Below are 15,684 nucleotides of genomic sequence, written 5' to 3'. Positions count from 1 at the left end.
GTAGAACTGTGCGGGGCCCTCTACAGACGAAGTTGTATCGGACTACAATTATTTTCATAGACTTACCCACTTTTGTGAAAAAATGGTCACTGAAAGTACTTGCACTGGTACCATTTTCTTTTGGCAATGCGAAAATATGGAAGTACTGTTTTAGGCCTGCAAGTTTGCTCAGTCATGTCTCTGGGCATTTGCAGCTGTGATAATTGAAAAGAATAGCATGCTGTGAAGCTAAAGGGCTCATTTTGTTTTTTAGACACGCTGGGACACCTACAGAGAAGTGTTGGACAAATCCACTGGTGAGCTGTTCGCAGATATGTTGCAAAGCAAGAGATCAGCAACTTAATTGCTGAAATTGCCCGACCATTTTCCTGCTCCTGACTTGAAATTGAAGAACCTCTGCACAGCACGTAGACGAGCGGAGCGGAAAATAATGAGAACAAAAAAAAATCCGTCTGCGAAAACCGAATATAACAGGATAAACGCTGCGATTCGTCGCCATACAAAAAAATTAAAACGAAATCAATGGGCCGCTTTCTGTGAGAGTTTATCAACGTTTACGCCCTTGACAAAGATATGGGCAGTAATAAATAGTCTTTCTGGGAAGATCCGAACACACAGGCCATTCGAAGCACTCGCTTTGAAACAAGAGATAGATTTGCAAACCCTTGCAGAGGATTTCGCAGACGTGTACATATCTGGTAGATCAGCAGGAGCGGCGATTCCTCTGTCACCCCAGTTTTTTCACACGATGGATACGCCATTCACCTTCCGAGAGCTGGATATGGCACTTAGCAAATTAAGAAGACGCTGTGTCGTGGGTCCCGATTTGATCAGCAATCAAATGCTGACATATCTACCATATGAGCGAAAAAGGGCCCTTTTGGACATATTTAATCATGTCTGAAGCACGGGAGAGATCCCATTTGTTTGGAAGACAGCATGGGGGTGCCAGTCCTAAAGTCCGGAAAGGATCCTGCGAACCTCGCGTCATATCGACCGGTATCTCTTACATCATGTGTATCCAAGTTGATGGAAAGATTAATATGTACAAGATTAACTTGGTACCTTGAACAAAGAAGACGATGGCCACCATGTATGACCGGATTTCGCCCACGACTGAGTGCCCAGGACAGTGTTTTGGACCTATTAAGCCACATCGAACACCACCGCGTCAGTGGACTCTCGACACTCGCCGTCTTCATGGACGTTGCCAAGGCATATGATTGTGTGCTTCAGGCAGGCATCGTGAACGGTCTCCAAGCCATGGGTGTGTCGGGAAATGCTCTTCGGTTCGTACATGAATTTCTCAGAGACCGCTGTGTCCGTGTTAAGCTTGGAAATGTAACGAGCGAAGAGAGACGCGTTTCCCTCGGCGTCCCACAAGTAAGTGTTCTATCTCCCTTGCTTTTTTACGCTGCCATGGCCAGGCTTCCCGACACTTTGCACTCAGCTCTGAAAGCAGTTAAAATATCCATCTACGCCGATGACATCTGCATTTGGATCTCAGGGTACCAGCACAAACGTTTGGCCCGTATAGCGCAGAGCGCTATTTCAATCATTGAGCGTCACTTGTTGACACTTGGCCTATCTTTATCAGCGGAAAAGTCGGCCTTCATGCTCTTCCCGGGAGCGCGACGGAAGTCAACACGTCTGTCGCTGAATATTCAAGGCCACTCAATTCGTTGTGCAACAAGTGTCCGTTTCCTGGGCATCACCATCGACAACAAGCAATTATGGCGACGTGCGGTTGATGGTATAGTCACTGCATCAGTGCAAAGGATCAACGCTCTTCGTCGCATGGCAGGGGTCCGTTGGGGCAACAATCCTATGTCCATGCTTAAATTGAATGATGCGCTTATAACAAGCCGCATTCTTTATCAGCTGCCCCTGATATTACCATCACCAAGCCAGTTCGAACGCCTAGAGGCAGTGCACAGAAAGGGTCTTCGCTTGGCGATGGGAGTCCCTCAGGCGGCTTCAAACACGAAGGTCACCAATGAAGCCGAGTCTCTTCTGCTCCGCCTTTTGGCGTCTCAGGCCTTATTGACACAGCTGTCAAGACTGGGCGAGTCCTTCACAGGCACGGCGCTTCTCCGGCGGCTAAGAGCAAGAACTGACTCACATTTCAACGCGGCACTAAACATATTTGAATATTTAGGCTTGAAACTGCCTAAATGGCGCCCTATGGACCCGCCATGGTCTTTTGTGGATGTTGCGTGCAACTTCAGCGTACCCAATCTACCAGCGAAGCGCACCATTCCAGCCGCGGAAGCAAAATTTCTTGCGCTGGACCACTTGAGCACTATGTACCGCGGCCACCTACAAGTGTACACCGACGGATCAGTGTGCACACAGACGGATAGCTGCGCAGCGGCTTTCTGCATACCCAGCCTGGGCGTGTCATGGTCGGGCCGCCTGGATCGCGTGGTTTCGTCCACAACGGTAGAAAGCGCTGCAATTACGGTGGCTTTGCGAAAACTGCGATCCTTTTCAGCACGAAATGTTGTAGTGCTGACGGACTCCAAACCGGCGCTACAAAGACTGCATCGTGGCCTACCTCAAGAAAAGTTCACCAGGCAATCTCTGGCACTAATCAAACACCTAAATGGCAAGAGTTTTAATATAAAGTTCCAGTGGATCCCATCCCACGTTGGCATTGAGGGCAACGAAAAGGCTGATGCCCTTGCATGCGAAGCACGTACATCGTTTCCAAAAGTAAGAACTCCCAAGACTTACCAGAACAACAAAGATCCGATACGCAATCATTTCAGGGCGATCTACAAGTTTCCACACCAAGCATGTGTAATTCATGGACTTTCTCATGAAGAAGCGACGCTGTTGTACCGCATTAGAACCGGCTCCGCATACACCCCGGTCTGGTCATTCAAGACTGGGAGATACGCTTCCCCGTTCTGTGCCTTCTGTGGGGACATCGGGGATATTGAACATTTCATTTGGCTTTGCCCACAGTTTAATGCGCAAAGAGCAGCAATGATCCGCACCTTGCGAAAAGGCTGTCATAGGCACCGGACAGTTGATGACATCATCTTTCCTGAAGGACCCGCGGCAACTAGGAGGAACGTGCAACGAATTTTGTTGGTCTTCCTGCGAGACACTGGGCTGTCTGACACGTGGTGACATTGTCCAAATTCAGGAGATGCTCAGGCGGAACAATTGCCGACCATGCAGGCCAGGCTAACCCCGCCTGCTGCAACACCACCACCACCACCACCACCACCACCACCACCACCACCACGATTTTAATTGGAACCAACAAACAATCCAGCGCAGGAAAGTATTGGGGACTTTATTTCTAGCAGTTGATATAAAACGTGAAAAAATTACAGTAGAAGAAAGTAGCACTTCCTGCCGCCAGGGGCTGAACCTGCTTTTCATCCCCTTCAGTTTCTTCACATGTTATATCGTAAGTACAACAAGCAGCATCCCTATACTTTCCTTGGCTTGATTGTCTGTTCGTTCTCATTAAAAGTTGTATCTAAAAAGGAAAACAAACCCTTAAGTTTGTCTTTTTGCATTCTTCATGGGGAGTGTCTTGTTCTGGCAGTCTTTGTGCCTTCAGGTAGTATGAGAGGTGTAGTGGAGCCTATGCACCGACGTGTATGCGCCTTCGAAAGAGGGCAAAAAACCACGCACTCTGATTGCATGAGAACCTGTGCCGCCTTTGCCAGCCTTGCCGTACTGCCCTTTTCCGTTGTGACCTCGTTGCAACTTCTCTGGTTCAATAAACATCACATTTGGTGGAGGTGCTGGGTAGTGACTGTGTCAGTCATGTTGTGCGGTGGTCTCTCGGCCAACTTGCGTCAGCGGAGCTCAAAGTCTGCTTGGGGATATCAGAAACCTCCACCAAATGCGATGAGGTTTATTGAACCAGAAAAGTCGCAACGAGGTCGCAATGGGAAAGGGCCATACGGCAAGGCTGGCAAAGGCGGCACAGGTTCTAGCGCAATTAGAGCGCGGAAACCTGTGCTGCCTTTGCCAGCCTTGCCGTACGGCCCTTTTCTGTTGCGACCTCGTTGTGACTTCTCTGATTCAATAAACCTCATCACAGAGGGATTATTGGTCATCTGCCATCTCATATAAAGATCATGTGCTATATGGTTCAAGTCGCTGACGGTCAATGGTTTTATTATACGGAGCCACAAACGAGTCTGCTCTGTTGATGCAGTGTGTTCACAGCACCAACTTTCTGCTCGAAGAATGCGCTGTATTCCAGGTCTATCTTTTCCAAAATGAGCTACAATACTTCAAGAGCATAGTGAATATCTTTCTTGAGCTGTAGTCATTCGCTTTTCTAACAAGATTTCTTTATGCCATGCCATCGCATTGTCAACCGCTCTTGCATGAATCTGTGCATTGGAGTGTAGTAGCTCGTTTTTATTTTGCGGCACTGACGGCTTTTGTTAACTGCGCGCTAACTGTTGTCTAAATCGTTTCTCAGTTCTGAAGGAATGACCGTATCTTACTCGCTTGTTTGTTTTTACAGGTGTGCATTTGAATACAGCTCTTATCTCAAACAACGCTGACGTGCCTGGGCGTCCCCTTTTTATCTTTTTTTACGCATGATATTGGAATGACTCTCAGTGCCGCGGAACTTTTACCTGCGATAGAGATAAATGTTATGTAGGGCTGTTTATCAGGGCAATATTGTCATCGTTGGAATAGCTGTAGGCTGCCTACCTTCTGTTGATAGCCGAGGTTGAACACTGGTGTCGAAGTCCTTGCCCTTCGTAAGCCTGAGAAGTGCTTTGAACGTAACCGAGTACCCGTGGAAGGTACGACGTTTTTTTTCATTCTTCATAGGGAGTGTCTTGTTCTGGCAGTCTTTGTGCCTTCAGGTAGTATGAGAGGTGTAGTGGAGCCTATGCACCGACCTGTATGCGCCTTCGAAAGAGGGCAAAAAACCACGCACTCTGATTGCATGAGAACCTGTGCCGCCTTTTCCAGCCTTGCCGTACTGCCCTTTTCCGTTGTGACCTCGTTGCAACTTCTCTGGTTCAATAAACGTCACATTTGGTGGAGGTGCTGGGTAGTGACTGTGTCAGTCATGTTGTGCGGTGGTCTCTCGGCCAACTTGCGTCAGCGGAGCTCAAAGTCTGCTTGGGGATATCAGAAACCTCCACCAAATGCGATGAGGTTTATTGAACCAGAAAAGTCGCAACGAGGTCGCAATGGGAAAGGGCCATACGGCAAGGCTGGCAAAGGCGGCACAGGTTCTAGCGCAATTAGAGCGCGGAAACCTGTGCTGCCTTTGCCAGCCTTGCCGTACGGCCCTTTTCTGTTGCGACCTCGTTGTGACTTCTCTGATTCAATAAACCTCATCACAGAGGGATTATTGGTCATCTGCCATCTCATATAAAGATCATGTGCTATATGGTTCAAGTCGCTGACGGTCAATGGTTTTATTATACGGAGCCACAAACGAGTCTGCTCTGTTGATGCAGTGTGTTCACAGCACCAACTTTCTGCTCGAAGAATGCGCTGTATTCCAGGTCTATCTTTTCCAAAATGAGCTACAATACTTCAAGAGCATAGTGAATATCTTTCTTGAGCTGTAGTCATTCGCTTTTCTAACAAGATTTCTTTATGCCATGCCATCGCATTGTCAACCGCTCTTGCATGAATCTGTGCATTGGAGTGTAGTAGCTCGTTTTTATTTTGCGGCACTGACGGCTTTTGTTAACTGCGCGCTAACTGTTGTCTAAATCGTTTCTCAGTTCTGAAGGAATGACCGTATCTTACTCGCTTGTTTGTTTTTACAGGTGTGCATTTGAATACAGCTCTTATCTCAAACAACGCTGACGTGCCTGGGCGTCCCCTTTTTATCTTTTTTTACGCATGATATTGGAATGACTCTCAGTGCCGCGGAACTTTTACCTGCGATAGAGATAAATGTTATGTAGGGCTGTTTATCAGGGCAATATTGTCATCGTTGGAATAGCTGTAGGCTGCCTACCTTCTGTTGATAGCCGAGGTTGAACACTGGTGTCGAAGTCCTTGCCCTTCGTAAGCCTGAGAAGTGCTTTGAACGTAACCGAGTACCCGTGGAAGGTACGACGTTTTTTTTCATTCTTCATAGGGAGTGTCTTGTTCTGGCAGTCTTTGTGCCTTCAGGTAGTATGAGAGGTGTAGTGGAGCCTATGCACCGACCTGTATGCGCCTTCGAAAGAGGGCAAAAAACCACGCACTCTGATTGCATGAGAACCTGTGCCGCCTTTTCCAGCCTTGCCGTACTGCCCTTTTCCGTTGTGACCTCGTTGCAACTTCTCTGGTTCAATAAACGTCACATTTGGTGGAGGTGCTGGGTAGTGACTGTGTCAGTCATGTTGTGCGGTGGTCTCTCGGCCAACTTGCGTCAGCGGAGCTCAAAGTCTGCTTGGGGATATCAGAAACCTCCACCAAATGCGATGAGGTTTATTGAACCAGAAAAGTCGCAACGAGGTCGCAATGGGAAAGGGCCATACGGCAAGGCTGGCAAAGGCGGCACAGGTTCTAGCGCAATTAGAGCGCGGAAACCTGTGCTGCCTTTGCCAGCCTTGCCGTACGGCCCTTTCCTGTTGCGACCTCGTTGTGACTTCTCTGATTCAATAAACCTCATCACAGAGGGATTATTGGTCATCTGCCATCTCATATAAAGATCATGTGCTATATGGTTCAAGTCGCTGACGGTCAATGGTTTTATTATACGGAGCCACAAACGAGTCTGCTCTGTTGATGCAGTGTGTTCACAGCACCAACTTTCTGCTCGAAGAATGCGCTGTATTCCAGGTCTATCTTTTCCAAAATGAGCTACAATACTTCAAGAGCATAGTGAATATCTTTCTTGAGCTGTAGTCATTCGCTTTTCTAACAAGATTTCTTTATGCCATGCCATCGCATTGTCAACCGCTCTTGCATGAATCTGTGCATTGGAGTGTAGTAGCTCGTTTTTATTTTGCGGCACTGACGGCTTTTGTTAACTGCGCGCTAACTGTTGTCTAAATCGTTTCTCAGTTCTGAAGGAATGACCGTATCTTACTCGCTTGTTTGTTTTTACAGGTGTGCATTTGAATACAGCTCTTATCTCAAACAACGCTGACGTGCCTGGGCGTCCCCTTTTTATCTTTTTTTACGCATGATATTGGAATGACTCTCAGTGCCGCGGAACTTTTACCTGCGATAGAGATAAATGTTATGTAGGGCTGTTTATCAGGGCAATATTGTCATCGTTGGAATAGCTGTAGGCTGCCTACCTTCTGTTGATAGCCGAGGTTGAACACTGGTGTCGAAGTCCTTGCCCTTCGTAAGCCTGAGAAGTGCTTTGAACGTAACCGAGTACCCGTGGAAGGTACGACGTTTTTTTTCATTCTTCATAGGGAGTGTCTTGTTCTGGCAGTCTTTGTGCCTTCAGGTAGTATGAGAGGTGTAGTGGAGCCTATGCACCGACCTGTATGCGCCTTCGAAAGAGGGCAAAAAACCACGCACTCTGATTGCATGAGAACCTGTGCCGCCTTTTCCAGCCTTGCCGTACTGCCCTTTTCCGTTGTGACCTCGTTGCAACTTCTCTGGTTCAATAAACGTCACATTTGGTGGAGGTGCTGGGTAGTGACTGTGTCAGTCATGTTGTGCGGTGGTCTCTCGGCCAACTTGCGTCAGCGGAGCTCAAAGTCTGCTTGGGGATATCAGAAACCTCCACCAAATGCGATGAGGTTTATTGAACCAGAAAAGTCGCAACGAGGTCGCAATGGGAAAGGGCCATACGGCAAGGCTGGCAAAGGCGGCACAGGTTCTAGCGCAATTAGAGCGCGGAAACCTGTGCTGCCTTTGCCAGCCTTGCCGTACGGCCCTTTTCTGTTGCGACCTCGTTGTGACTTCTCTGATTCAATAAACCTCATCACAGAGGGATTATTGGTTATCTGCCATCTCATATAAAGATCATGTGCTATATGGTGCCAACAGGCAAAAAAAAAAGTGTTATTTCTCGCTGTCATGGCTATGAGCAACTCTGATGAACACTCCCAGGTTTAAATACACAGATATACCCTAAAAGTGGACGGTGAGACGACAGCTGCCGTAGCTCGATTGGTGGAGCATCAGACATGTTATTTGAAGGTTACAGGTTTGGTCCTTGCCAATGGCAAGGCGTGTCTTCGTCCACATCAATTTCGTCACATTTTATGTCACAATTACTACAGATAATAACATCCCCTATAGTTTCCTTGGCTTGATTCCTTGGTTGGTTCTCGTTAAATGCTTTATAGCTTAGAACTTGAAACCACTGAAGCTTGGACAGAAAGATAAAGAAGCTTGCTATCGTGGTTTGATTGAAAACAAAAACAAAGGAATGTCTGCGTACTGAGTGTAGAAGCATCTGCAAAGATCTGTTGTAGAGAGTAGAGAGGGGGAGCAGCAGAGGTGGGGGTTGTGGCTGCATGCTGCATGCACTGTAGAAGAACGGAATTGCTGCATTTTCAGCGGGGCCAGGGTTGGCTCTGTCTTATACTTTATTACATGGTTTAAACGATGAGTTTAAAAGAGGAATGTTGCAGGGATCATACTGCATACTTTATTTCAAAACCACTGCTAAAGTCCAACATTGAGGGTATTACATGGGGAAGGGGTGAATGTAAATATGGTGGATAATTCATACAGTAAGTGATTATTAATAGATAAACTAGTAAAAGTAACTTAAATGAGAGAAATATGTAACGAAATATAATGTGTTTATTTCCTTCCATAGCATATAAACTTACAAAGGGAGGCAGAAGGTGAAGCAGTGTCAGACTGGGGCCTTTCTTACCTGTACAAACAATAAAGAAAAGGAATACTCATGATGGTTTGAAGTAGCGGGAAATCTGGCAGAAGCCCTGTACTCATTTTTCTCTCTCTCTTTTCAGGTGTGCTACTGCTCAATGCATGCCTGACAGTACGTATGAACACACCGAACTCGCACAAGGATCGAGGCTGGGAAAACATCACTGATGCTGTCATTCGTCACCTCAACAAGCAGTGCAGCAACCTTGTTTTCTTACTCTGGGGTGCCTACGCTCAGAAGAAAGGTTCCATCATTGATCAGGTCAGTTCTCCTAAAGCCATTGCTTCCTAAAGGAACGCTAACACCAATGCCTTCTATGACAAGTATGCACTGGGTCTGGTATTAGCAGATGTCTAATGTCTTATCTTCTTTCTTTAAGTGTTTGTTAGTATTGTATTAGATAGATTGATGTATGATAAAGAACAGTCACAATAAAAAGGCAAGCAGCCTTTTCATTTTAGTTGCATGTAGACTACAACGATAGTTCAGTGCGACCTCGTATCGGTATTATTGCCTTGTACATAGATTTATAGTTGTGCCGTGTTCATGATGTGCTGTTAGTATGTGAGTACTATTGGATGGAGCACATTGTTGCAATTCATGCTGCTGTAATGTAAAAAAATATACCCACAGAAAGAATAATTGTCGGTTTGTGTAGCTTGCACTTAAAAGAGCGTTAAAGCATTTTTAGTAGTCTAGAATGATCGTACTACAGTTGACTCTTGCTAATTCCAACTTGAAGAGACATCTGAATTTGTTTAAATTATCAAGAAGTTTGAGTTATCAGAAGTTTTCAGATAGATGCTCCGGGTGAGGTGACACCACACATTATGATTAGGCATTGATTTTATCACATTTAAACGTTTTTTAAGTGTTTTTAAGCCCTAACTGCACACAGTGAACAGAAAGCAGAGGTGTAAAGTCCACTAGTTTATTGGCCATTTACTTCTGATCAGATCTTTTAAAGAAATTGTGAACTGCCAACTGCTTCATTGCTATATGTGCCTTCAGCACAAAGCCGTCTATACCACTTGTAAAACATCACGGTTCACCATGAGCGTATTTCATTTCAAACGTTTGTTTATACTTGTAAAGCCTTTTTCCTTGAAGGCCTCAGGTGCTTATTTTTTATTTTAGACAGTTAGTATTATATAAGCACACAAATTTTTAAATAGTAGTGGGAAAGCAGCAGATATATTCTGGTATGGACCTGCAAAAAGTAAGAATTAACCGAATAATCAAGTTTGAATTAAGAGGCAAATACATTGAAAGAATAGAGGGCCAACCAAAAAATTGTATTTTGTTTGAATTAACCGAAAGTATGAATTATCAGAGTTTGAATTATTGCAAGTCTGCTGTGTTTGAATAGGTTGCTTCACAAATCTCCTGGTGAAAAATTTTCTGATGACTTTGAAGTAGCCAAATAGATTATTTTCAAGCACAGCAGCGCCACAAACAGGCGTGCAAGCTTTCACAGAAAAAGTTGGTATGCCTAAGCAGCCGCTGCGACGAGTGCAGACCCCATGCTTTACCTTTCTCCTTGTGCCAATCGAGGGCTTTTTAGACACCGTGAATTTGGCAAGGTGCAACATATTACTTAGTAATTCAATCGTGAATTTCTGTGTTTAGCTGTGAGGGCCTCTCGACAATTTCTATCGGCCCCACTGTAGGATCTGTTGAGCGGTTCAGAAGCGTCACGCTTTTCTTTCCCACTTTACGCCAGTGATTTACGGCAAAAAAAAAAAAAAAAATAAAAAAAAATAAATTAAACAAAAAGGATGCAACTCAATTGCCTGTGAGGCGCAAGTGTGGTCTTATATTCGTGGATTCATTTGGAACCAATATCCATCGCGACAAGTAGAATGTGAGCTTCTGATTTTTGAAGAGTACTATAGAAAATATAGTCGGCATTTAATAAAATAAGATACATTCACTGAACAGCGTGCATGTCACTTGTACCACTTATGTAATGAACAATAAGTGTCTTCTAACCTTCATTGGCACTCTAGTTGTAATGTACTTAGAGTGGAAAAAAAAAAAGCAGGACAATGGAGAGAATACACGCATGAAAAAAAAAATTACAAAATGAGGGTACAGCTTGCGTGTCATAAAGAGACATGAAAAATCAAACAACGAAGGTTTACAGTTGATTAGTACAGCCAAATTACTTGTCTTGTAACAACTGCAAAGGTTGACTTACACAAAGTGCAGCGTCATTTGTGATATTATATGCCTCCTCAATTTCTCGCTTTGTCTGATTACTGTAAAATGCTGAGCAAGTTCCCCCACCTAAGCAAGTGCCCCCTCCTTTTTTTTTTTTGAGGGTGGGGGGGAGAGATTGGAAATAAGCGCCAATGGACCAATCTGGGACCGAGCAAGTGTCCCCTCCCAAATATGGTCGGATTATCGTTCACCGTATGGGGGGAGGGGACGCCCTGCTTGCTCTGCATTTCACAGTGGGTTGATGGGACAAAACTACTGTGGTTTCAAAGACTGTATCACATTTGCATGACTGACATAGTGAGGCGAGATGAGACTGCTCCATTAAATGAATTTCGATGCTCGCTGGCACACGTGTTAACACATCGCCCAGTCTAGCTGATGTACATGTGGACAAAAAAAAGTGGGAGAGAGAGAAAAATTTGCATTTTAACTGCTACACAACAACTGAAAAAACACTGGACGTGACTCTGACCGAATTTTTACTTGATCACACTGTAGACTAATAATAATATCTGGCGTTTTACGCCCCAAAACTAACATATGATTACAGTCGAGCCCGCATATAACGGCCCTACTTAAAGCGAACTTTCGCTGAAAACGAACGATACTTGCGTGAATGTGGAAATAGAGTAAAACCTCATCAATTTGAAGTCACTGGGGTGGCGAGAAATCTTCTAATTAAGCAGGTTTTCAAATTAACAGAACATTCAAAATGTGCGATGCAAGGAGCTTAGAATTATTCAAAGTAATCAGTGCCAGTCGTTTGCTGGGCTGGCTAGCTTGCGGCTCAAAGGGTTATGTTTTGGCAGTACCTGTTTGTAATTTTGACGCAAACACGGGGGAATGGTGGGGCTCGCTGCTGCCACCGAAAAAAAAAAAAAAAAAGACCCGTTGAGATTGATTGAAATGCGCGCCGGCGGAAAACAAGACATCTTCACTGCAACACAGTAGCGACACGCAGGCAGCAGGTTGCCTGCACCTCGCTGCGTCAGCACATCATGATGCGACCATTTGCACATTCTTTCTGGTATAATTAGGAATTTAATAATGGCCACTATGATGAAACTCGCAATGTATTTTGGCTGGAAAAACTGATCTTTGAAACATTCGAACTTAGTTTTTGAAGTAGGTGTTGCTGGAGCAACCGGCAAACCGGCAAGGTTTGCATACATCGCGAATTCCGCCAAACTGTCTTTTATTAATTTGCTTGCAATCTCAGCAAGAATGGGTAAACCATGACCCGTTGATGTTGCTAGAAACATGCAGTATGCTGCCCGCGTCTCATCATCGTATTGCAGTGAAGCCTGTTTAATTTTCTGCAGACACACATTTTGGTTAACCACGAGACCTTTTTTTTTCTTTTGTTTTTGCATTGGAAGTTGCGAGGCTGGGGTGCTTTAGCTACCACTCATTAGTATCGCTATGTTGCATTGCCTTGTGGCTTTAAGGGCCGCCGTTTCCGTGGATTTGCGGCGAAATTGGGATCTGGAACTGGCACGCACATGGCACTCAAAGTTTTCAAATTAACCGGACTGGTGCCGGCCACCACTTCAAGTTGACCATGGATGGATGGATGGATGTCTACGGCTGTGCCCTTTAGCTCGGGCAGTGGCTGACGTCACCTAGCCATAAAGTCAAGTAATATCACTGTGTGTTTAAGGATTGAATTTCACTCGCGCCTCGATTGTAGCCACCAATCAATTGGCCTCCTCTTGGTTATTTCTACTCGTTTAAAGTCTATTTTGCCTTCACTGTCCCTAAACACCAATGCTTTCAAAAATTCGGCGCAATTATCTTCAACTATAGGATGGAGCCCTTTACAAAACATTATCAAATGTTCAGCCATTTCCTCCTCCTCTCCACACGCACTACATACCGTGTCTGTGCCTTCGTATTTTGCTCGGAACGTCTTGGTCCACAATACTCCCGTTCTAGCCTCGAAGAGCAGAGAACTACCCCGAGCATTATCGTAGATCTTTTCCCTTGCAATTTTCTGCTTAAAAGTTCGGTAGGTCTCCAGTGATGATTTCGTAAGCATTCCAATGTTCCACATGTCCCTATCCGTTTCCTTCACCTTTTTCTTAACCGATGTTTTCTTTTGTCTTGGTATTCTGCTGTTGTCTAAATACTTGCTTGACAATATTCGAGTTCGTTTTCTCTATTTAGTATCGACATTTTTCATGTACAAGTAACTGAAAACTTTCCTCACCCATTGCTCCTCTCCCGTTTTTCTTAATCTCACTTCAAATTCTATCTTGCTGCTGGCTTCCCTGCAATCAAACGATGTCCATCCCATGTCTCCCTGTACCCCCTGATTTGGGGTATTCCCGTGTGCTCCCAAAGCAAGTCTACCTATGCCACGTTGTTTAATTTCCAATCTTGCTTGAACTTCTGATTTCACGCACAAGACCACATGGCCGAACGTCAAACCCGGGACCATGACACCTTTCTAAATCCCTCTCACAACGTGATACCTATTGTACTTCCACAGTGCCATATTTTTCATTACAGCTGCATTCCTGTTACTCTTAGTCATTACGTATCTTTCGGGCTCCCTTAGGTACTCAGCCCCGTTATTTATCCATACGCCCAAATATTTGTATTTATCCAGTATTTCTAGCGTGACTTCCTGTATATTATGCTCACTGCTTTTGTTATCATTAAAAATTATGATTGGCGATTTTTTCCTGCTGAACTTCAAATTTAACCTATCTCCCTCATTATCACAGATGTCTATCAATCTCTGCAGATCTTCCTTGTTGTTGGCTATTAATACTATATCATCTGCATACATCAATGCTGGTAATGACTGTTCAATGTGTTTTCCTTGCTTGGCAAAAGAGAGCCTGAATCCGAGTCGACTGCCCTCTAATTTGGCATCTAGTCCCTGGAGAGAATTTGCAGAAAAGTGAGTGCCTCCTGTCGTGTAAACAGGAAAGCTTCACTCGTGCTTTTGGTTAGAAAACATCTTTGCCAACTAACATGCTCGAGCCAGTGTTTAGCGGTTGACATGCGCTTGTTTTGTTGCTCTTAGGGTCAAAACAACGTGCCCATTATTGAAACAATATGTTAAAGGAGAAAAAGATTTCATTTAAGTTTGTGTACATGATGTAAAACAAGGATTTCTCATTTTTTAGCCTGAACAACAACCAAGTGAGGTGATGATGCCTGCACTCTGTTACCTCGACGGTTCTCCAGGCTCATCACGCCTGCTTCTTCAAGGAAGAGCATTATGTTATACACTTAAAGTTGACTCTTGAAATGTCTGACGATGAACTATGTTCGGTAAAAGCAGCTTGCGCACCGTCTGTGAGCTGTGGTGTTTGCGTGAAAACGGCAGTGTTTGCCGTTACTCTGGGTCACATCGTTGAAACGCAGTGCGACTGTGTTACCGGGTGATATTTTATAAATAACTTTTACTATATACATATAGACATTTTTTTCGTGGGCGCCGCCATCTTGCTAGCGGGTGGCCCTTTTCTGGTCTGGCAACCTATCTAACATGCGGGAAGCTTGCTGTTTGCATAGAAGGTAAGCGTGCGGCTGTAATTTTGTTGTTCTTTTGCAACTTTTACACGGTGAATTTCGACTGAAGGGATTCAGGTTCTTTAGAGAATGACTTTATGACACATTCTCACAAGGTTCAAGTCGCTGACGGTCAATGGTTTTATTATACGGAGCCACGAACGAGTCTGCTCTGTTGATGCAGTGTGTTCACAGCACCAACTTTCTGCTCGAAGAATGCGCTGTGTTCCAGGTCTATCTTTTCCAAAATGAGCTACAATACTTCAAGAGCATAGTGAATATCTTTCTTGAGCTGTAGTCATTCGCTTTTCTAACAAGATTTCTTTATGCCATGCCATCGCATTGTCAACCGCTCTTGCATGAATCTGTGCATTGGAGTGTAGTAGGTCGTTTTTATTTTGCGGCACTGACGGCTTTTGTTAACTGCGCGCTAACTGTTGTCTAAATCGTTTCTCAACTCTGAAGGAATGACCGTATCTTACTCGCTTGTTTGTTTTTACAGGTGTGCATTTGAATACAGCTCTTATCTCAAACAACGCTGACGTGCCTGGGCGTCCCCTTTTTATCTTTTTTTACGCATGATATTGGAATGACTCTCAGTGCCGCGGAACTTTTACCTGCGATAGAGATAAATGTTATGTAGGGCTGTTTATCAGGGCAATATTGTCATCGTTGGAATAACTGTAGGCTGCCTACCTTCTGTTGATAGCCGAGGTTGAACACTGGTGTCGAAGTCCTTGCCCTTCGTAAGCCTGAGAAGTGCTTTGAACGTAACCGAGTACCCGTGGAAGGTACGACGTTTTTCCTGTTTAAGTTTGCAAGCCATATAAGCTGCTGCAACTTGAAGAGTCCACAGCCACAAAAACTCTGTGTCTGGTGATGCACATGACATTAGTCTTTCGACAGCATTTTTCTTTTTTTGTAGTTGTTACTGCACCCAAAAACAACGTAGTAGTTACCTGATGACCACTTTTTGGCTGTCATAGCTACGAAGAAAAACAAAAACCGCAGGTTGGCTTAATACACGTCAAATTGAATAATGGTTCGCGCAGATACGTGAGAGCGCATCTTCACGTATTAGCCGAAGTATTGTGCAGTAACACTGATATACGCGAGACTCGTGT

At 44.7% G+C, this 15,684-nt stretch overlaps 1 protein-coding gene across 1 annotated transcript in view; it reads left to right on the top strand.

Annotated features, from left to right (window-relative positions):
• LOC119175779 (uracil-DNA glycosylase 2) overlaps positions 1–15,684 on the top strand; it is a 59,778-nt gene that overhangs the window by 31,562 nt on the left and 12,532 nt on the right. The window contains exon 7 of the mRNA XM_037426750.2: positions 8,895–9,073. Within this exon, the coding sequence (XP_037282647.2) occupies positions 8,895–9,073 (179 nt within the window). The remainder of the gene's footprint in view (positions 1–8,894; positions 9,074–15,684) is intronic.

This window comes from Rhipicephalus microplus, chromosome X (assembly GCF_043290135.1).
Source record: "Rhipicephalus microplus isolate Deutch F79 chromosome X, USDA_Rmic, whole genome shotgun sequence".
NCBI lineage: Eukaryota > Metazoa > Arthropoda > Arachnida > Ixodida > Ixodidae > Rhipicephalus > Rhipicephalus microplus.
This window is presented reverse-complemented; position numbering and strand designations above follow the sequence as displayed.